At 38.3% G+C, this 24,221-nt stretch overlaps 1 protein-coding gene across 21 annotated transcripts in view; it reads right to left on the bottom strand.

Annotated features, from left to right (window-relative positions):
• Positions 1–857: 857 nt before the first annotated feature.
• The window catches only part of Btrc (beta-transducin repeat containing E3 ubiquitin protein ligase), a 209,015-nt gene continuing 185,651 nt past the window's right edge, over positions 858–24,221 (bottom strand). For all 21 annotated transcript variants that reach the window (XM_078023016.1, XM_078022853.1, XM_078023333.1 and 18 more), the window contains 9 exons: positions 20,908–21,004; positions 20,121–20,258; positions 19,533–19,651; positions 17,446–17,695; positions 16,060–16,178; positions 14,492–14,602; positions 12,795–12,873; positions 7,179–7,371; positions 858–5,292 (listed from right to left, as the gene is read on the bottom strand). In XM_078023016.1, the coding sequence (XP_077879142.1) occupies positions 7,210–7,371; positions 12,795–12,873; positions 14,492–14,602; positions 16,060–16,178; positions 17,446–17,695; positions 19,533–19,651; positions 20,121–20,258; positions 20,908–21,004 (1,075 nt within the window). In that variant the 3' untranslated portion in view covers positions 858–5,292; positions 7,179–7,209. The remainder of the gene's footprint in view (positions 5,293–7,178; positions 7,372–12,794; positions 12,874–14,491; positions 14,603–16,059; positions 16,179–17,445; positions 17,696–19,532; positions 19,652–20,120; positions 20,259–20,907; positions 21,005–24,221) is intronic.

Here is a 24,221-nt window from a genome sequence, read left to right on the forward strand (position 1 = left end):
TGGGTTTTCCTGGTGCTCTGCCAGTCTTCCGGCTCTGGTGGAAATTATGACCACGGCCTGAGTCTGCCTTAATGACCACAGTGGTGAGCTCAGATTGAGATAGGCAGAAAGGCTCAAGGACACCAAGCCTGGTCAAGTAGAGACCAGGCTTTTTAATCTCTTTATTTTATTTATATTTATGTGGTGCTGAGGATGGAACCCAGGGCCTCACACGTGCTAGGCAAGTGCTCTACCACCGAGCCACAATCCCAGCCCCAAGTAGAGAGGATTATTAACCTTAAAAGCCTACAGGTTATAGGAATTAATTTTAACAAGGGTCCTACTTACGATAGAGGGAGGAGCAGAAAGGGAGAGTGCTTTTCTGTTTCAATCTTGTATCTACTCTCTAGGTTTGGTTTAAGGAGGAAGTGGGGTTCCACTTGGGAGCAGCAGCAATATTACCACTCAGGCAGTCAATTCTTACAACTTGTGGACTCTGGAAATGCTCCTGGAGGTGCGCTGACTTGGCTATAAGTGGATTAAGTGGGATGGATGCAAGGGAGTCAGTCTTCTCACCTACTGAGAGGCAGAGGAAAACTTAAATTGTGGGCTTAAGTTGGGTTGTGGTTGGCTATAACCACCAGTTTGCAAATTAGGTATCACTTTGGCTTCAGTTTGACCCAACATGAAATACAACTTTCATGCCAGGGGCCCTGTACTTCATGTCACCCAGCCCTGGCTTCTCTTGATCTTGCTCTCTCTCTCTCACATCAGATTGTATTAAGAGGTACTGTATCTACTGTGCACTCCTTGGATTTGTACACTGAAATATTACTGTTCTTTTGGTTTTCGATCAAAGAGACAAGACACTTAGAAAATTCACTTTAATCTTATATTTGGAATTTAAATTACTTTTTTTCTGAACAGTTAAAAAAAATCAAACACACTCTATTGCCATGAACCTAGGTTGTGAACATACTGATACATTGACTACACATCACCATAACATAACCACAGAAGTTAAAGCAGTCAGTACTTAAGAATCTAGAGAACAAAGAGCCGAATCAACCAAAAGCTCTCAGGGAAGATCATATTTGTTGCCAGGCCTGTCCCCACAGCTGGAGTCCACTGAACATCCCTCAGAGTTGAGTCTGACTGGGCTCCAGTGGTCACTGATTTGGGAAAGTGTTAGTTTCCTTAGAACCCAGAAGTCTAAACTTGTAGTTGGTCTTTTCCTTCAGTGTCCATGAAGGGGAAGGTTCAGGAGGGGAAGAAACATTAAAACGCACATGCACAACCATCAGGAACTAAGAGCCAGCTGGTTCCGTTGGGCAACAAATATTTCAAATGTTAGCTGCTTCCAGGAAATTTTAGATCATAGATGCTCGAATTCCAATAGAAGGGGTTTCCAGCTATCAATGCAGAAAGTTCCACCTGAAATCAGGCAGCCATGATCATTATCTTTTGGTTTCTCTACTCAAGGATTTCTGATGTCATAAATGAACCATCGGTTAAAAATATCAAGAAGCAAAGTTCAGTTTTTATTCCCCTGAGAGGGGGCTGTCCTTCCAGCACTGATTGAGACTATAGTTAGAATAAGGGGCTCTGGACTGTCAGTGATCAGCTGTGTAGACAAGACATGGGGAGACAACCCAGCTGGTGGGTTTTGGGTGTACCTGGAAGTCTGTTGAACTCATCCAAACAGGGAATCAGCAATGTGGATTAAAGTCACATGGTAAACCTGATCACCAAAGGGTGTGATGGTCCCAGAATTGAGCTTGCAGCTTACCCCTCAGGCCTGCTTCTACTTCTGGGCTTAGTATATTACCATCTAAGGCAAAATGAAGATGATAAGGTCAATAACACTAAGGTATCTAATCCAATTCTAGGAAAAGAAAAAAGTAGCCCTAATTATTTCTAATATGTTCCACCTCAACCCCAAGCCCTCTGTTTCCACACACAATCAAGTGCTAAATAAAGAGTAGACCAACCACAGTTGTTCAGACCAAGGGCAAGGGATGAGTGCCTATTTTCTTCTTTGCAGCTTTAATTGTACCAAAACAAAACAACAACCCCCCCCCCAAATGGGTGTTTTGTGTTTTTTTTTTTTTTTTAACAGAATGATTCAGGGGTGTCTAAGTGTCTTTTCCAGTTCAAAAACAAGTTATGAGGGCCATGCTTCATTACAGAGTTTAAAAAAAAAAAAAATCCCTGTCTCTGAAGTGAAGACACATCAGATTTTAGCCATGGGACAAGTATAAAAGGCCTCCTATCCATAATTCACATATACTTTCAGATTGCACTTAAGGAAGTAAAAAGGTATTCTTAGCAATGAAATACACACATGAGCAGCAAACCAGGCTGGTCTTGTCCAAGAAGCCTCAATGTGAACAGAGAGGTCATATCTGTCTATAATAGGTGCAGCTGAATGCACCTGCCTTTGAAAGGTTTCAGCCTATCTTTATAAAAGGTTTCTTTCAGGCCCTTCATTGGAAAGTGAATTTTAGTTTAAAGAGACCTACAATAGGGATACTTCATTTCAGAGCCAAGAGACATCTTTGGCTCGTTTCCTACCATTCCTTTAAATGTGTAGTGACTTCCTTTGTTTCTCTTTTCTTTTTAAAAAGGTCAAACATTACATTTATTCTAGCCCAGTTGGGGATTAGTGATAATCAATTCCCACTGAAATCATGCAGAGATAGTAAGTGGGGTTTACCTTCTCTGGAAATGAACTTCTACTTACCTGATTATTTCTTCTACAATGAACTGGTAAATGACCCCCAGAGCTGAGAAATGTGAACAATTCAAGTTTTTCAGACCACTTAACTTCATTCCCATTTCCATCAGCAGAGAGGACAACTTGCACAATAATCTCAACTGAACTAATGGTTCTACATCTGCAGGGTCCAGCCCTGATCTCATGTATGATAGACTAGAAGAGCTTCAAACTGCCTTAGGATCAATGCACCTTCACTGAACCTAGATGTCAGAGCAAAATCCTGGACAGCAGTGAATGGTCAGCAGCTCCCACTTTTTAAAATTTTGCAGTGCTGGGGTAGAACCTAGGGCCTGACACATGCTGGGCAAATGCTCTGTCATGTAGCTACATCCCCAGGCTTGTTCCCATTTTGGAATAGCAGCATATAACAGAAGGGCTAGTAAAGTTATGGCTATTGGACAATATTTGAAACCCTTGCCTTTTTCATGTCTGTCCTGTGTGTTTTTCAGGGCTGACACCCCTCTATCTTCATCTGCAGCAAAATCCTTAACCAATCCAAAAGCCATTAATAGTCAACATAATAGACAAGGAACCCTGATAGTGGCTAAGTAAGAAACAATAGCATTTGGATAGCTGGGAAGGGAATTACATGAAGAAAGTATTTCCCAGGCATAGGCATTACACTGGGAAGTATTTTCTGAATAATTTGAAATTAAAAGCTTTAAAAGTGTTCATGAAGCAGGAAAGAAAAACTGCATTTGTATAACCTGCCTCTCTGTATGTAATGACAACATTCAATTGAGAAGGGAACACCTTCTTGCAAATCAGGGGGAAGAATGAGGATGTTCTACCATGCACTCCCACCCCCTTGCACTAAAGGTGGCCTGGCTACAGGTCACTTCCAACAGGCTTCCATTCTATTTGTATAGCAGCTGGTTAAAAGTGGCTCTCTTAAACTCAACAGGGTAGATTAGGAATAGAAGCAAAGGGCCTGATTGCTCAACTTCCAAGAGAAATAGGAGGCTGCCCTGTGGCCTCAAGGCCTGGGGGTGTGCCCAGGCCACCTCTCAGTAGGCTCACTAGTGCCTGGGGAAACAAACTGGGTATGCAGCCATGGTGCTCCCAGGATAGTCAACACAATAGACAAGGATAGTATGGCACAAGTGCCCTTACAGAGGGTCCATTTGTGTATGTTGTCCATCAACTTCCAGAGAAATTTTATTGATTGGGAAAGTAGAGAGCAAAATAAGGCCAAGAGGAGGAAGAAAAAGAGAGAAGGCAGTTTCTGCCCATTAATAAACCCTGTGTGCCAAACTTCACCCTGATCCTCTCTCTGGCAGCTTTGCCCTTTTGCAAATACTGGGTTTGGGAAAAGTAGAAGAAAGGTTCTGCAGTGCAAGGTTAAGGTTAGATTGATTTCTGAGAGATGGTATTTACTGGCCTAAATGAAAAAAAGTCAGCTTTCACTCCTGACCATCTCTTAAGCTACTCCACCAGTAGTCTTGGCAGTCAGGAGGAATTCAAAGATGTGAACCATTATGCATAGTGCACCAAGTGACTGGTTCTGGCCTTTTCAAACCTTTCTGTAGGCTGAGCCTTACCAGTGATTTAAGATGAAGTACAATGCTTTTTATTACACATCTAATTGTTAATGAGAGAAAATGCAATCAGCAACTCCTTTCCACACTCTACATGGAATCAAGGAGACTGCTGAGTCCAGAAAAGATGCAGACATTGATGGAGCCCAGGAAACTTCTGTCCCCTCCCCTTCTTTGGGTGGGGAGAAGAAGAGAGAAGAGTTGTAAATATGATGAGAGCATCATGTTCGAGAATCCACTGCCTCCACATGGTCACTTGCAGCAAAAGCCTGGGCTTGAAATTGTCATTGAACACATTTAGCTCCAAGTGTTGCATTTTCTAGTTGATCCACCTCATGTTAATTGAGGATATTCTTTTCACACACCTTCTTCTCAGGTTGAAGAGGGCTTGGTGGGGAGGGAAGAGGGACAGAAACAGAAAGAGGACGGAAACAGGAGGCCCAGGTCTTCCAGTGTATTTGTCTCCCCTATCCCCCAAGGATGTACAGGGTGCTGTCTCTCCCACACATAGTGGGCTGGGTTTCTCTGGCCAGGTGTAGACACTCCTGCAGTTAACAGGGGGACACAGGGCCCTGTCTGCCTGGAAGCTGCATCCTCCTGTCTCCTACATGTGGGCCATTCTGGGGAAACTAGTTCTGCTTAATGGCAAAGCAAGAGAGATTATGGCAAAACACTAAATATATTTATAAGTCATCTTTGTCTGGAACCCAATGGGGGAGAAGCAGGTGCAGAGGGGAAGTGGGGAGAAGAGGGGAGGGGAGGTTTAAAAGTTCCAATCATTCACACAAGATAGAAGACATCTTCTGATAGCAGCACTGAAGCAGTTGGCTGTGCCGAGCAGACCGTCCTGGTCGGCTGTAGACCAACTATGTCCTAATAGGAGTCTCAAAGCCTTGCTCCTCACTGGTCCGGAGATCCAAGTAGGAGTTTTGATTGTTGCGGTTGTTGCTCATTCTGGTCTTGGCAGATACTTAAATACTGCAACTTTAATGAGTCCTATGTGAAAACAGAACAAATGGTTATCAGCCCCTTTCCTTAAATTTTTCACTTGCTCTAAAAGTAAAAGAACAGGGCTGGGGATGTGGCTCAAGCGGTAGCGCGCTCGCCTGACATGCGTGTGGCACGGGTTCGATCCTCAGCACCACATACAAACAAAGATGTTGTGTCCGCCGAGAACTAAAAAATAAAATACTAAAAAATTAAAAAAAAAAAAAAAGTAAAAGAACATTCACTTAGCTGTCAATTGCAATAAAGGCTTGGGGGCCCTTCCCAATGGCTGCTTTCTGCCCATACAGCACAGGAACTTCTGTCAGAGGCCTAACTGGGGACTTCAAAAAAGGGTGATATTTGCTGATCTGCTCCGGGCACTAGTACTCAAGCGGTGACTCTGAAGTCCTGAGGTTAAGAGTGACCAATAGTTGGGCATCAACCTTTCACCTTCTCCCTGAAATGGCAGAGCAGGCAGGAATAGCTTGGGGTTCTGCTGGAGTAGCCAGGAACTCAATGATGGTGGCATTGAGAGAAGTGGGGAAATCTGGGGAAGCTAACCTTTGTCTGGCTAGAGGAACTGTAAATTTAAGCACTAGAAGTGCTCCTGGTACCTTCAAAGACAGATGTATAGATGGTGGCTGGACACATGCCTTGGAGATTAAAGTAGCAGATGAGACTATAGAGATTAAAACTTGATAGTCATTTATATTGAGATGGGAGATAAAATCTTGGGAAAAGAGAAGGCAGCTAGGGAAGTCAGCTTAGATAAGTCAAAATGCTCATGGATGTCTATGTTTTAGGGGTGAGAAGAGGAAGGAGACATACAATCAGAGTTAGGACAAATAATACAATTGGGGACTAGGATTTTTGCTTAGTGGCCGGGCATATACCTAGCATGCCCTGGATTTAATACCCAGCACCTCTTCCTCGAAAATAAATAAATACATAAAAATGCAAAATATTGTAAGTCTAAGGAAGAGGAAATTTTGGCAAGAACAGGGGACAGGTACATGATAATTCTAATATTTAATAATAATGACCACTTTTCACTAAAGGCTTATTATGTGCTAGGCACTAAGAATTTTACAAATAGTATTTCTGGGTTGTTTTCACAAGAGCTCTGTGAGGTGGGATCTGCACTCTCATTTCACTCATGAGCAAACTAAAGTCTGGGAAGTCTCTTGCCCAAGGGCACATAACCTGTGTAATTTGGCTAAGGAGGCTGAGGAACAAGGAAACTGTCCTCTATGAGAGGGGCTGGACACCACCTTAGAAGGAACACTACAGAAAGAGGTGCAGACATGTAGTCAATGTGTACCTCTGACAAAAAAGCTGCAACCAGTGTGGGAAACGAGAAATGACAGCAACACTCCCTTGTAGCTGGTACCAAATTTCCTGAATTCTCAATAACCCAATGCATTTGTGAAGAGACCATGTATGATCTGAAAATACCCAAATATAAAAAAAAACCTGGATATTTTAGGATTTTTACCTGCCTCAGAGAAGGGCTGGACAACTAAGTGGGAGGAATGGAACCCTTGGTAACTTCAGAGTAGCTGCTCCTGTTTTATAGGCTCTCTGGGTCATTACTTAAGATTTCAACTGGTTCAAATATTATTTCATTTATTACACTATCCTCTGGAGCAGGAATGGTTCATTCTACTACTCAGGGAGAACCCCAGAATCCTCTAGAAATGAGCCTGGTTATCTTGGTAAAAGCAGTGCCCAGTGGGGCAACCCCTGCCCTGTCCTCACACACTGTCTGCTTTCCCTGCTTTATAGGGTTTGGTGAGACAAAGGGACTGAGAATGAGAAAGCTCCAAGAGGAGTACACGTTATAGCCAATATTCCATTTTCTACCCACAATGCCATATGCACAGTTGTTTTCATACCTGGGTAAGTATGAGGTCAGTATATGGTTGTTTATCTGGAGATGTACGTGTATGTTCGAGAAGGGGAGCGGGGGGGCTCAGCTTGGGTTGCTGGATCATTTAGGAAGTCCCAGATGAGGATTGTGTCATCGTGTGAACTACTGACAATCTGGAATTCATCAAATTGGAGTCGGAAAACTCTTCCAGAATGCTCCTAAAGCAGAAACGAAAGGGTAAGAATTTGAAATACTTCAAAACCAAAAGGGCACAAATTCAGCCTCATATCTAAAGACACCTATGGAAAGGCTCTTTAACATTTAGTTGTTTCAAAAATACAGAGGGAAAACTTGATTTGGCTAAAGGCAGAATGGAAAAGTCAAATACTGGGCAGCTGATTTCACAAAGTAAAGTAATAATCTTTAGTCAAGGCAGTAAATAGCATCCTAGTTTCTCATTGCCAACTCTCCTTGGCTTGGCCTAGAGGAGCACCCTTCTTGGTACTTCCCTAGCCTTATTCTCCTTGTGTCTCTAAGTTTCTTCTACAGAGACTAAGGGGTATGAGCAATAAGAGGTGTGTTGGTAGATGCTTCCTGAACTTCCTCAATTTGTAAAACCATTTATAGATTTTCATGGTTTATCAACCAGCTTCCAAATTCATGAAAATCAAATGGTTGACTCTTGCCAAGTGGGTCTGAGCCTGGTCTAGTACATCACTGGTAGTAAACAAAATAGTGCAAAGTATTCTCATGCCCCTTACTATCAATATCACTTCATTTTAATGTTAATACTATTTATTTGTTTCGTCTATCTTGAAATTCACATAAATACACCCATCTACTACATATTCTTTGGTGCCAGAGTTTCTTTTACTCAACATTATAAGATACTTCTCTGCTGTTACATGCAAAACAGTAGTTTGTGATTTATTTATTTATTTTTGTTACTGGTTGATATTCCACTGTATGAATATCCTACATTTATCTTTTCTCCTATTGGACATATGGGCTGCTTATAGTTTTTTAAATATTTTTTTTAGTTGTTGATAGACCTTTATTTTACTTATTTATATGTGGTGCTGAGAATCGAACCCAGTGCCTCACACATGCGAAGCAAGTGTGCTGCCAATGAGCCACAGCCCCAGTTTATAGTTTTTGATTACTGTAAATAAAGCTGTTGTGATTATGCAAAGGCCTTTCAATGGACACTCGCATTTACTACACCTAGGAACAGAACTTCTGGTCCATGGAGAACACGTATGTTTTAGCTTCAGGGATACTACTGAAGTGTTTTAAAATTTATATCACTTAAGAGAGGAAAAAAAAGTTGTGTAAATTTATATTCCCACCAATAATGTATGAGTTCCAGTTGTTCACATTTTTATCAACACGAAACACTGCCATTCTTTTTTAGTTTAGTTTTGATAGGTCTCTAGTGGTTATTTTATTATGGTTTTAGTTAGTATTTTTCTTTAGGAAGTTGAAGTTCCTTTCCTCGTTTTCTCAGAGTCTTATCATGAATGTGTGTTTGTCAAGTGCTTTTGCTGCATTTATTGATAAAATCATCTGACTTTTCTTCTTTGGTTGTTGATATGATAGATTATATTAAATGATTTTAATTCTGAATCAGCCTTGTATTTGGAATAAATCTTACCTAGTCATGGTGTTACTATTTTCTTTATACATTGTTGCATTGTTGGATTCAATTTGCTCATATTTGGGGATTTTTTTTTAAATTTAAGAGTTATTCATTGTATTGACACATTACTACCTTTTATATAATTTTAGAAACTGTGAAAGAACTAAGCACAAGATTAGTAACAATATCATCCTTATATATGAATAAAAATTCTACTTAAAAAAGTAATATTTGTCATGCAATTTGTTTGCCTATTTAATTGTGGCAAAAATATAAGACAAATTCACCATTTTGTCCATTTTTAAGTGCATGGTTCAATAATCTATTGACATTGTTGAGAAATGGGATCTTCAGAACCTTTTCATCTTGCAAATCTAACACTCTATATCCGTTAAACAAGTCCTTATTCCCCTGTCTCCCCATCCTTGCAATCACCATTCTACAATGTTTTTATGAATCAGACTACTTTAGATACTTCATATAAGTGACATCCTATAGTATATACCTGACACCACACTGTTGATGGACACTTGGGTTGCTTCCATTTCTTGGCTAATTGTGAACAAGACTGCCATGAATGTGAGTGTATAAATTGCTTTAAAGTCCTGCCTTCAATTCTCTTAGATATATACTTGGATGTGGGACTGCTGGATGGTGATCCTATCTTTTATTTTTTTGAGGAATTACCATACATCATTTTTCATAATGACTGCATAATTTTACATTATTCTCAAGATATAAACAAGCTCACATACTAGTTAGTGTCTATGTTCATGAGAAATACTGATCTGTAGTTTTCTTGTAATGTCTTTGTCTGGTTTTGGTATTAGGATTATGCTGGCTTCATTAAACGGGTTTTTATTCACTGTGCTTTTACTTGTAGAAGTGATTGCAGAATTTGATAAAATTCACCAGTGAACCCATCATCTGAGGCTGGTGTTCTTTGTTTTGAAAGGTTTTTAATTATTGATTCAACCTTGACAGATAAGGTTGTCTACTTTTTGTGTGAATTATGGCAGATGGTATCTTTCAAGTTACTGGTCCATTTCATCTAGAAGACCAAATCTGTGGGCATGAGTAGTTCATCACACTCTGTAATCCTTTCAATATTCATGGAGGCTGTAGTAATGGCATTCTCTTTTATTCCTTATGTTAGTAACTTGTGTCTTTTCTCAGTTTCTGGGTCACTGATTTTATTGGTGCTTTCAAAGAACCAGTTTTTGGTCTTGATTTTCTCTATTGATCTCCTGTTTTCAACTTTATTGAGTCCTCTTTTTTGTGGAAGTACTAGGGATAGAGCCCAAAACATTACATATAGATAATGATTATTAATAATAATATTCCTTTTAAAATTTTATTTAGAGATAGGGTCTTGCTAAGTTGCTTAGGCTGGTGTTACACTCCTGATCCTTCTGTTTCAGCCTCCTGAGCTGCTGGATTACAGGTATGTGCCACCATACCTGGCTTCTTTTCTATTCTTATTTTGGACTTCACTTGATCTTCTTTTAGATTTCTCATATAGGAGATCAGATTATTGATTTTGAATTTTTCTTCTTTTCTATAATATGCTTATAAATTTCCCTCTAAGCACTGTTTTCACTGTATCCCACCAATTTTAATAAGTTGTATTTTCATTTAGTTGAAATACTTTTCAATTTCTCTTGAGATTTTTCTGACCTATGCATTATTTAAATGTGGGTTGTTTAATCTCCACATTTTTTTTTTTGAGATACTCTAGCTACTTTTCTCTTGTTGATCTCTAGTTTAATTCCACTGTGGTCTGAGAGAATGCATCCTATGATTTCTCTTCTTTTTAAGTTATCAATTATGGATCTTTACTTTATTTACTTATATGCAGTTTTGAGAATTGAACCCAGTGCCTCACACATGCTAGGCAAGCGCTCCACCACCGAGCCACCACCTGGGCCCAAAATGATTTCTATTCTTTCAAATTTGTTAAAGTATGTTTATGGCCCAGACTGTGGACTATCTACCTTGGTGAACGTTTCATGTGAGCTTGAGAAAAATGTGTTAGATGAATCATTCTACAAACTTCAGTTATATCCACCTGAATGATGGTGCTGTATGTTCTTACTGAGTTCAACTATTGATTCATTTTCATAAAATCCTAGAAAATGCAAACTAATAAATGCTGAAAGATAGCAGATCAGGAGCTGCCTGATTAAGGCACAGTAATGTAGGATGGGATGGAATGAGAAGGGATTACCAAAGGGCATGAGGATATCTTTAATACCTATGGTTTTACTGGTATACACATGTCAAAACTGATTAAATTGTATACTTTCAGTATGTTCACTTTACTAGATACTAATTTTACCTTAATAAATTTGTTTTAAAAAAATTCAATAAATAATAGTCACAAGATCTGAACAGACACTTCACAGTAAGAGGTTAAATATGTGAAAAGATAGTCAACATAATGAGTTATCACAGAAATGCAAATGAAAACGACAATGAGATACCACTACACACTCACTCAAATGGCTGTAATTTTTAAATAATACTAACAATATTAAATTAGGCTAGCAAGGAAAAATGGAACTCTCATATATTGTTAAGAAAAAAAATGCCACTCTGGGAGGTGGCTTGGTGGTTTCCTTTGAATTTTAATGTATAACAGGATTCAGAAATTGCACTCCTAGATATATACTCAAGAGAAATGAAAACAGTATGGACATAAAAATCTATAGAAGAATTATTCAGTGGCTTTACTCTAAATCAACAAAAATGAAACATTCCAAATGTTAACTGGTGAAGAAAAAACAAACTAGGTCATACACACAACAGAATACTACTCAGCAATAAGAAGGAACAAAGTACTGACACATGCAAAAACATTGATTAGTTGAAGATTAAGTGAAAAAAGCCAAACTCAAAGGCTACATACTAAGATTTATATGATATTTGTAAGAACGCAAAACTAGGGATAGAAATCAGATGAATGGTTACTAATAATTGTTAGGGGTTGGGAGAATATACTGATATGAAGAAGCATAAAAGAACTTCTGGGGATGATGGAAAAGTTCTGTATCTTAACTTCATTTTACAATAGTAAAATTTATGGAAGTACACTAAGAAAAAAGATAAATTTTGCTGCATTTAAGTTATATCTCAAAAACCAGATTTGTCAAAATTATTGTAAATGAAAGAAAGTTATACATTTCAAAAGACATGTGTGAAACATGCAGGGAAAGCTTGTCTGTTGCTAAAAGAATGTACTTTAAACCTAACAAGGAAAACAAAAGAAACACATCCCCCCTTTCTTTTCCAGAGCAGAGACCACAATGTTGAGAGTCAGGATTTAGTATATCAGGTTTTGAATGCTTGCTGAGTCATATAAAGGATTTTTCCTGAGTCATATAAAGGATTCTGTCCATCGTGGGGTCCCACTAATCTTCTAATCTCAGCATTTGCCAATCTAGACCCTTGGTAACAAAATGGTAAATAATATAGTGCTTCTGAAGATGACATTCTTCTTTTTGACTCATTTCTTTTCCTGTGTCAAGATGTTCAGACGGGACCATAAAGGGAATAACTAAGATGGGATTTAAGTTATGGGAGGCACTATCCCATGAATGGGATGCAAAACTAAGGGTTGATCAGAGGGTTCTTATATTCCCAAGGTACTTTTTGCAGGCACAGGTGTGCTGGTCCTCAGATTTTGGACAGGTTCCAATTTGAGTAATTATATTCTCTCTTCCTTAGTACCCCCCTCCCCATCCCCCACTTGCTGTTTCTGATGGATACAGAATTCTTATTCACTTCCTGTACTATACTGCTGAAGAGTTGCTGTGCAGCTGTTAAACAGCTGCCACATTCCTCTCCATGTATACTCTCTAAAGCACTTTTGGATGAAAGGCACTACATAAATATATTTTATTGTCATGTATTAGAGGACTTTACACTTAGTAGTAGATTTTGTGAGATTTTTTCTCAAATCCAGGTCTATATTTCCTACCATACCAACAATCAGGCTCTTACCACAAGGGTCCGTAGACAGAGAGTCCCTGCAGGAGCACGGGGGTCCAAAGCAGCCACAAGATCCCACACTTTAATTTTTCTAAAAACCAAAAAGGAGATCAAAATCTCAGAAGCAAAATTAAGGGAATATAGGAAAATGACAGAAAAAAGTCATGGTAATCAATATGGATAGTAAATACAGTTTATATTAAAAATCCAACTCATAGAAATAATACTTTTTTTTTTTTTTAACTTGGTTCTTACATTCACTCTTGGGTAAAGGTTATTGGTCTTAACAGGAAAAATGTAAATGATTAACCTAAAAATTAGCAATAAGTTAGCTTTAGCCAAGTTATATCTACACTTCAGGCCAAAGAGCTCTCGTGTATTAGAATTCTTAAGAGATTACTCAGAACTAGACATCTACAACTCTGAGGTACCTTTTTTGTGGTCTAAGAATGTTCACATATACTGGAAGTCTGAGATCCATTTAAGAATTCTAGATTTTATATTAGAAAACACTTATGTTTCCATTTAAGTAGGAAAAATTCACCTCATCCAAAAATCTAGGTATACAAAAGAAAAACCTCAAAAAAGGTTGGTATAGACAGTCCAAAGCCTTAACCTTGACCTTTCTGAACATGTCATTACAGCTTGAATAGTTTCTCAAGGGTAGGACAGTGATGGCTGACTCAAAGCAGAGGAAGTGCTGGTTATACTTTTTGATGCTTGGGTCAGCTTACTATATAGTCAGAGAGAACCAAGATAATATTGCTAGTTTCTGATATTTAAATAGTTGCCAATATTTGAATTATAGCCTGCTCCCCCTGCCATACCCCAAATCAGGAACCTTGACAAAAAAAAAATACAATACTTCATAAATGGGTAACTTTTTTTTTAAAAAAAAAGACATTCTTATCCCTTCATCAAATTTTTAAAAATATATTTACTTTATTTATTTTTATGTGGTGCTGAGGATCAAACCTAGTGCCTCACATGTGCGAGGCAAGCACTCTACTTCGAGCTATAACCTAACCCCTAAATGGGTAACTTTTTATATTCACTTACTTGTATTTAGTATTGTTAGACACAGGATCCATTCATAGCATGAATGGATTCTAAAACCATTGGAAATTAGGCTGAAGAAAATAAAGATTAACTTTTAGGAATCACTCAAAGAATTCCAAATCAAAGAGGGGTGTGAAGAGTACTTGCTTAGCATGCATGAGGACCGGGGTTCCATCTCCAGTATCTGCCCCACCCCCAAATCAAGAGATCAAATTCAAGGCCTTAGATACTGCCCTTGAGTGTTTCCATTTATTAATAAGTTACTATTTTATATGCATATGTCATATTGGGTTTGTATGATTTTTTGCTTTATAAGGCAAAAATAGACAAAGATATAATCAAATAACTAAAATAATGTCAGTGCAAAACGAGTACAATAACTGGAAAGAATATTTGAGAAAATAATAAACAATGTAGAGATTAATGAATAGATTAAAGAAATACTGTACAATGTATAAACTTTTAGAAATAAGGAAACATTATATTTAACATCATAAACTAGAAAGAATTAAGATGAGGACAGAGAAAAAAGTTTTTTTTTTGTTCTGGGGACTGAACCCAGGGGACTCATGCATGCTAAGTATACACTCTACAACTGAGTTATTCCCTCAGTCCTTAGATTTGTTTTTTAACCTTGTTAGCAAACTCACCCATCATAGGCCCCACTGACTATCCTCTTGTTATCAAATCGAATACAACGCACCAATTCCTCATGACCTTCTAACACTCGTAAACATGCACCACATTCAATGTCCCATAATCTGGAAGAGAACATTGAGTCAAGTCAATTTTCATGTTCTTTTCTAATCTTGGAATGTTACAATGATATACTTCATTATGTCTTTTAAAGACAAAAATTTGAGATCAATAACCATTCATATAAAAGTATATGGCTTTCAGTATTATTTATTTCCTCTCTGCCATATAACTTGGGCAGAAAAATGTATGACTTAAGTTCAAATACATTATGTATTTTCTTTTAAATCTTTTTTTAGTTGTAGATGAACACACAGTATCTTTATTTTTATGTGGTGCTGAGGATTGAACCCAGTGCCTCACACATGTTTTACCACCAAGCTACATCCCCAGCCCTCATTATGTATTTTCAAAGCACAATGCTTTCTATAATTCTGTATCCATGTTCTCTCAGGAATAAAAAGGACAAATTCAAAGCACATAGTTCCCTAGGAAGGAAATGACCAGGTCAGGAGAGTAATGCTTCCTGAAATCAATAAGAATGAGATGTAGATTGTCAGTGACATCTGGCCCTCACAAAGCATCTCCACTTCTGCTACTGAGGAACATTCTCTGCTCTCAAGGTAGTCTTTTCCATGTAATGGAAATGTGAAGCCAGTTCTGAAGGAGTTTTGTATAATAATTAAAAAAAACTGTATGCTTTTAGAACAATTCAAGTGATTTCGAGGAATGATAATTTCCTTAGATATATAACAATAGCTCTGTTTTGCTTTTCTAATTCTTAAGCTGTTGTTTTTTTTAAATGGCCTTTTTATTTTCTTAGTTCTTAATTGAAGAGAGGGGGAGAACAGATAAATCTTCCAAATTCTTTTTATTTTTGTGGTGCTGGGGATTGAACCCAGGGACTTGTGCATGCAAGGCAAGCACTCTATTGAGCTATATCCACAGCCCAAATCTTCCAAATTCTAATGGTATCTGTGTCATTCATCTTTGAGATGGGGAAAAACATACAAAAAAGTACTTCATTTTGTGGATACCTCATGATTTTAAAGACAGGTGACCGGCCAATTATGTAATTCTAAGACAAGAGCACACAATTTGTAGTAGGGAAATATATATATATTTTTAATAACAGCAACAAAGGGAAAAGTCCCACCTATTATTATTTTTTTCTTATTTTCCCTTACCTATTATTTATCAGCATTTTTCAACAGCAGACAAAAGAAATTGTACAAGAAAGGCCTTAAACCTCTATCCACCTGTTTTACTTCCTTACTAAAGCAGTACCTCTAAAATAGGTCTATCTGGTGACAAAACTGTTACAAGAAGGAAACACATCAACAAAAACCTTTGTTGTGCTACTTTTCTGCTTGGGGCAAAACTTTTGACTTGTAAAAAGACACAAAAAGGAAAAATATTTGATTATAAACATAACATAGTTAAAGATTTGTAAGATCTGTGAACAATTACTCAATGGGAGGATAATACTGATTCCTTCTGGGAAAGAGCATTTGCTGCTCACCTGATAGTGTTGTCAGAGGAGCCACTCACCACCAGCCTGTCTCTGTACTGCAAACAGGCAATCCCTCGTTTGTGTCCATTTAGGGTCCTTACAAATTCACAAGTACTTGTGTTCCATACCTGAGACAGAAAATGACATTAAGCAGCTGATTTTGAAATCAATGACAACTGGAATCTTGGGGAAGCAGGTATCAGCGCTGACCCACCATGGGAAATCAACTTCTCAGAAAAATGCAGCAAAGTAAAACAAAAAACAAGTTTACTTCATGGTAACAGGGCTAATTTGAAGCTGTCTACTATCACAAGAACATTCATCCAATTAATTTGCCCTTATGGGGTTAATCCAGTCTTAGATACATTTTCTTTCTTTCTTTTTTTTTTTGTGTGTGTGGGTACCAGGGATTGAACTCAGGGGCACTCAACCACGGAGCCATATCCCCATCCCCAGCCCTATTTTGTATTTTATTTAGAGACAGGGTCTTGCTGAGTTGCTTAACACCTCGCTGTTGCTGAGGCTGGCTTTGAACTCACAATCTTCCTGTCTCAGCCTCCCTAGTTGCTGGGATCACAGGTGTGTGACACCATGCCCAGGTAGATACATTTTCTTGAACTTAAATTTTTCCCTGCTCTTCTCAAACTCAATTTATTATTACTGTTGTTGTTGTTATTATTACTATTGTTACTATTTACAGTGCTAGGGATCAAACCCAGGGCCTGGCATATGCTAGGCAAATGCTTGACTACTGAATCATATACACAGCCTGTCACCATTATTATAGAAACAAAACTGTTGTACAACTTGTCTCACTCATACCTTTTTACACAAGCACCAGTGTTTGAATTAAATACTAAGTTATTCTACAGTGAAATTTAAATATGTAGCTGCCTTGATCAAATTTTCACAGACTCCCTATACTAAGTGGGGGATTATCATTATTATGATTATGAATTTTTTATGGTAATTGACTTGATTTCTACGGTTTCTTTTTCCAATTTAAACTCCCCTTTTTAAAAAAGGGTCAGAATCCAGGGGTGGCACTGAGCTACATTCCCAGACTCTTTTTTTTTTTTTTTTTAGAGAGAGAGAGAGGAGAGAATTTTTTTTTTTTAATATTTATTTTTCAGTCCTCAGCGGACACAACATCTTTGTATGTGGTGCTGAGGATCGAACCCATGCCACATGCATGCCAGGTGAGCGCGCTACCGATTGAGCTACATCCCCAGCCCCCCAGCCCTTTTTTGTTTTTGAGACAGGATCTCAATGAGTTTCTGAGGCTGGTCCTGAACTTGGATACCCCTGCCTCAGTCTCCCAAGTCACTGGGATCATAGGTGTGAACTACCATGCCTGGCTCCAAGTTGAGGACTTACTGAAAAATGCCTTATTACCTTTATAGTTCTGTCCCCAGATGCAGAAACGATGTACTTGTCATCAAAGTCTACAACATTGACAGCAGCTCGGTGTCCAACCAAAACCCTCCGGAGGGTAATATCAGTTGGGGAGGCCATATCCCATACAGCAATGGAACGATCTTTGGAACAGGTCACCATCATGCCATTATTGAAACGTAAGTGCAGAACTGCTTCACAATGGTGAATCAATGTGTTTAGCATTTCACCTGTATTTACATCCCAAACTCTGGAAGGGATACCTGAGAGTTAGATGGTACTCAAGATACAACATGTTACCCATATATGACCATCATGCCCCTCCCCAATACTTTAATGGGAAGTATTATACTCTACCTTTCTTTTGCACAACTGAAGTAGACACAGGGAAGCAGCAGACAGAGGGAGGGTTGGACAGGGAGAGTGGGAGGAAGAAGGGAATGGGGTGCTGTGAGGGTAGAATCCTTAAGACTTGAAATCTGGGCAAGCTGCAGAGGGCAGCAGCCACCACCACCTGACAATTTGGCCCAGACTTCAAGATTATTATTATAAAATTTCTGACATTCAATGACACTATTCGGAAGATATTTTAAATGAAGAATTTGATTGATAACAGTACCATTAGTGGCCTGTCCCACTGACCACACTCAGGAATCAGAAATGACATGAACTAAAGACACTTCTGTCAGATTTAATAATGATTTGAATTTGATTACTTGGGATTGTAGGACACAAGTCAAGGACCAAGATTACCCAGACTCTAAGTCTAAGCCCCCATTTCTGTGCTTTGCAGAGGGTAGAATAGCCTTCTACCATAAATATGGCCTTCACAACAGAGTGAGAGGGCCCAAGTGTGAGAAATTTTGTGTCATGATATATTTTGTTTTGATTACTCTATTTTTGAGTATTGATTTAATTTCTATAATGTTTCCTTTTTCCAATTTAAACTCCCCTTTTTAAAAAAAGTCATTTTCTGGGCTGGGGGTATAGCTCAGTAGTAGAGCATGGGGCTAGCATGCGCAAGACCCTAAATCTGATTCCTAGTACTTAAAGAAAAAAATCACATCTTATTCTAAAAATGATGAAAGTATCTACAATGCTTTAGCTCTTATGAAGCATCTATAAATGTTAAATGTCTACAACTGCATGGACTAGTTTTGCTATGCCTTGAAATCATGTGACAAGAACCAGCTATCCTATTCACAGAGGACAATTTCCAATGGGAAACATTTGATTTCAGAGACAACAATGTAGTTAACTGACCCCCCCCTTTTTTTCTCTTAAAGTTACTTTTGATGCATTATGCTTGCTAAATCCTTTAGCTTAAGGCAAAATTCCTCACAGAGGTTTCCAACAGTGCTGCTGGTACCCAGAACTTGAGCTACACTGGACTCCAGCAGCATAATGGCTGTGTCATCAAATCACTAATGCCTTTTGAAATTGAGGGCCCCTCCCTGTGTGAAGCTTGCAATTAAAAACTGCAGAGATAGCAGGGGAGGGGCTGGCAAAGAGAGCATTGCTCACCTGTATACATTTTAAAGAGATAATACATGCCAGATCTACGTGAAAGGAAACCACCTGAAAGGAAAGCTTCATTCATGTCATTCCCCTGTGATGTATTTTTTGTTAAGAACTGAAAGGTATCTAGATAAATTTCTATAATGGATGATATTCCAAATTAAAACAGAATGTACAGTTTCTTTTTTTTTTTAAGAGAGAGAGAGAGAGAGAGAGAGAGAGAGAGAGAGAGAATTTTTTTTAATATTTATTTTTTAGTTTTCAGCAGACACAACATCTTTGTATGTGGTGCTGAGGATCAAACCCCGGCCACACGCATGCCAGACGAGCGCTCTAGGGCTTTAGCCACATCCCCAGCCCTGTATAGTTTCTTAAATGTGCAAAAATGTAAACTTACCCCAATCATTCCTAAATCAAGTTTTCTGTTTTAGATTGACACACACAAAACGGGGGAAGCTGATAATTTATTCTTCTTTAGTTTCATAACTATGTTCATGCAGATACATATAATATTACTGTGATAAAGAATGGATGTTTCAGAGTTCAAAAGAGTATTGGAAATTTTCTACCTGACCGTGGAATCTGACGATCCAGTTATGATCACCCTCTCATCATACTGGAGACAAAGGACGGAACCTGTGTGGCCTGTGAGAATTCGTTTGCATTCCAATGTGCTTTTATCCCAGATCTAGGATGGCAAACAAGATCCTTTTGATCATAGTGATAATGGGGTGCTGTGGAGACTTGTTGGCTCTATTATGTGTTTGATCCCCACAAAGAATCAAAGTCCAGAGAAGTGAGGAATGCATTCCTTTCTACAGGTAGAGTTAAGCACCTATATATATGTGGCTTTAATTCTAATGAGGACTTTATCCTTTTCATTAAGGAACTGGGCAAGCCTATAATTATGAGGGCCAAAAGACACCTCCCCATCCCCTCCTCAGTATACTTCACAAAGTAAATTTAACCCTAAGACCATCTGTTTTTATGTTCTTCTGGGGTTGGGGGAACACATCTGGTCTTTAAGGAAATGGTTTTGGTACTAGAACCCACTCTAAAATTCTCACTTATTTTCTAGAAACAATGCCTTGGATTGCTTTATGAATGTGGTTACCCTCATTGCCTTAGCAAAACTCCCATAAGTGAAGAGACTTCACCTTGATTGTGTTGTCTCGAAGGCCGCTTACTATTTTCTGGTCATCATACTGTAAACAGTAAACTCCTTTGCTTGTTTCACTCCGACAGTGGATTCTCTGTAAACTGTGTCTTCCACATCTCCAATTAGATTCTATTGTCTAGGAAGAAGGAATGGTAAACAGGCAGTTAGTTATGTAAGGATCTGACAAAACTCTTATCTGACATTAATGGTAATGAATTTACAGAACTTAAGGCAAGTTAAAAATATGTTCTAGGTAGGATTGGGTATTTGGTGCTCTTACATGTGTTGGCCATTTCTACCAAAAGAGGCTTGATTCAGAAGACATTTTAATATCAGCAGAGAAGAAATTTAATAGTTCTCAATGCTGTTATAAGAATTTAATCCTTCTAAAGCTTTAAAAATTTACCTGGTAATTTTCTATATTTTATCTACTCTAGTCACTCATAAAGATATTGATTTTTTTTTTTTGTACCAGGGATTGAACTCCGGAGCATTCGACCACTGAGTCACATCCTTAGCCCTATTTTGTAGTTTACTTAGAGACAGTCTCACTGAGTTCCTTAGTGCCTTGCAGTTGCTGAGGCTGGCTTTGGACTCTCAATCCTCCTGTCTCAGCCTCCCAAACTGCTGGGATTACAGGTGTGTGCCACTGTGCCCAGCTAAGATATTGATTTTTAACCCAAATCAATAAACCCTAGTGGGTTTGCTATAATAAAACCGACACTGAAGAATGCTGATGATTCTCTATCATTTGGCAAATACCCCAAAATACATAAGATTCTTACCTCAATGTCTTGTATAATTTTAGGATAAAGTGCTCTATAAAAAGAGTTGGGAGGAGCATTCCCATCAGGAGGTTTGTTTTTGAATAAATACTGTCCCCTAAAAAACAAATATTTCCCAGTGAAAACCACAATATTATACATTTAAAGGAGCTTCATATTTCTTCAAAATGCTTCATAGTTAACATTCCATATAATCTTCATAACTAGCCCGGAGAGATATGTGGGTAAGCCTGACTTCAGGAATCCCATGTCAAGCAGTAACTTTCTGGTCTCTTAAGGAATTTGACTGGTATTAATTTGCTTTTGGTAAAACACAATTATTTCCAGTGCAGACCATCATGTTTCAGGCTTTTCTGGACATTATAACCTCTATAGGCAAATAACTGTATAATCAGAATTCATCTGTTGGTCTTTTAGGGTTCTGTATAGATTCACTGGCCTTATCTTTTGAAAACTCTGTAGTAATGTAATTATGACTTTTGAATCAGCACACACCCCACAGTCTTCTTCCCCTGAATCAAGCTGTGTCAGCATCAGGGGAGCCCAGCATGGTGAGCAGCCGCAATGCTTCTGCCAGAAGATCGCTTTTCCAAGTTTTTATTTTGTGAGGTATGATGTGTTGGCTGCTCAGTCACATGCTGCTGATCAGTGTGGTTGTACTCTAAATGGAGTAATTCAGTTCATTTCAACAGAAAACAAAGGGATCACAGGAGTGTCCAGCAGCAGGAAGCAAAAGAGATAAAAAGAAAAGCCTAATGGCATTGTGTTGTCAAGTCAAAGATATGAAACTGACTTTCACAGGTGTGTTCCTGGCTATGTACACACACACATGCATTATACTGCCTTTCCTTGATTACAGTGAGCAGCATTTGTTAGCATCTCCTTCCTTATGACAGCACATCTCTGGAATACTCATATCCCAAGCTAGATCTTTGCTACCAAAAAAAAAAATCAGTAAATGGCAATCACTTCCTGCTGGGTAAAAAATTTAATTCCTCATTCTGAAGTTAAGAACCCACCAAACACGGTGTGGAAGCTAGTAAACCCCACTATGGGTGTACTAACTGCTGTTCTCACTGGCAACGTGCCTTGCAAAGTGGAGACAGGCAGAAATGCCTCCGAGTGTAATCCTGGCACAAGAGAAATCATGTTTTCTCTGGGCCAGTCATCTACTCCTCCCTCTATAGCTCCATTACAATATAATTAATTGTTTGATGTCTCCAGGAGTGCTTCCCCCTGCCCCCTTCCTATTACACCTTGAAAATTAGTTGAGAAAATGTCCTATCAGGAAAGTAGTTGGCTCTGACTTTTGTATTACTACAGAGAAGAAAATCTTCAATTGAGAAAATAGTATTTTTGTGGAATAATGAAACATGGCACAGTTGCCCATAGAAAAGGGCAAAGATATATTTTGAAATAATTATGGATTAAAGGTACACTCCTCTAAACAGTTTTATTCTATAAACACTTTACTGGCAAGTGATAGATTCTGAATGAGAAAATTTTAGATATGATTCCAGAGCCCATATTCTTAACTACTTTATTGTTTTTCAATGCCTACTATTCTTCAGATCTTCCTTTTAGTCTCTGGCAACCATATATGGATACTCTAGAATTTTTATAAGCAATAATACTATCTCTACATCCTCAGGAAAAAAAAAACACCTCATATGCACTTCTTCTCTCATTTTCTACCCCATAGCCTTTACCATGTATTCCTAAAGCATCCCAAATTTTTCATATCAAAAGTGCTATACAAAGGGGTGGATAGATATTGAAAACTAGCTTTTCAATCTGTATATTTTAAGTCAAACTATTTTATGATGACAACAGGGACCACTTCTATGTGAAATGCCCAGTAGAATAGGAGTACATGATAAATTTGAAATATTAAATTCAGAATGCTATCATAAATGTGATCTGCTGATTAAGAAAATGGACTTTTCCCAAATGGTCTTTTTTTTTTTTTAATATTTATTTATTTATTTATTTATTTGAAATCTTTGGTGGACACAACATCTTTGTTTGTATGTGGTGCTGAGGATCGAACCCAGGCCGCACGCATGCCAGACGAGCGCGCTACCGCTTGAGCCACATCCCCAGCCCCCCAAATGGTCTTTTATTATATGTTTAGGAGTTACTATTACTGAGCAGAGAAAGCATATTCAGTATTATTCAAGAGAGAAAATGGCAGAGTTCATGTTCTAGGGACAGACTGTAAAATCCATCTAGATGTAAAATACAACAGCAAACTGGAAGTTAAATCTTACAGACTCAAAAAACTGTACTTGTTTATTTTTGGTTGTAAGAAATGGGAGGTCTTTCTGCTTGATGCAATCCTAAGCAAAAGATATCATATGGGGAAAGCATAACAAAAAAGTATATTACTATAAGAAGTTTAGTAAGATAATTTCAAAAGAAAAAATGAGAAGTTGTTTATAAATTTAAAAAACTTTGTTTTTTGTTTTTAAAGAGAGGACAGCCAGACATGATGGTCCATGCCTGCAATCCCAGAGACCTGGGAGGCAAAGGCAAGATTGAGGCCAGCCTCAGTAACTCAGCAAGACCCTGTTTCAAAATAAAAATAAAAAGGGCAGTGGGTGGGGCTGGATTTGTGACTCAGGCTGGGGTTGTGGCTCAGTGGTAGAACGCTTGCCTCACACATATGAGGCACTGGGTTCCTTCCTTAGCACCACATATAAATAAAATAAAGGTATTGTGTCCATTTATATCTAAAAATATATTTTAAAAGGGCTACGGGTGTAGCTCAGTAGTATAACACTGCCAAGTTTAATCCCCTATAATGGAAAAGAAAAGAAAATGGGGCCAAAAATTAAAAAAATATAGTCAGAATTCTTTTTTTTTTTTTTTTAAATCATGAGTTTTTTGACCCAGTGCCTCACACGGGTTAGGCAAGTGCTCTAACACAGCGCTACAATTCCAGCCCTATAGTCAGAATTCTTAAGGATAGTCTAAAGAGCAGAAATGAGTTACTATGGTTGAAGAGAAAGGAAAACGAATGGTAATTAATACCGCATATTTTATTTATTTATTTATTTGGTTATTTGGTTGGTTGGTCTCTATGATATTGGTGATTGAACCCAGGGCTTCACACATGCAATGCAAGCCATTCTACCACTGAGCTACATTCCCAGCTCTTTCTTTCTGTTTTTTTCCTTGGTACTGGGGATTGAACTCAGGGGCACTTGACCAATGAGCCACATCCCCAGCCCTATTTTGTATTTTATTTAGAGACAGGGTCTCACTGAGTTGCTTAGCGCCTCATCATTGTTGAGGTTGGTTTTGAACTCAAG

This window comes from Ictidomys tridecemlineatus, chromosome 1, assembly GCF_052094955.1.
Source record: "Ictidomys tridecemlineatus isolate mIctTri1 chromosome 1, mIctTri1.hap1, whole genome shotgun sequence".
Lineage (NCBI taxonomy): Eukaryota > Metazoa > Chordata > Mammalia > Rodentia > Sciuridae > Ictidomys > Ictidomys tridecemlineatus.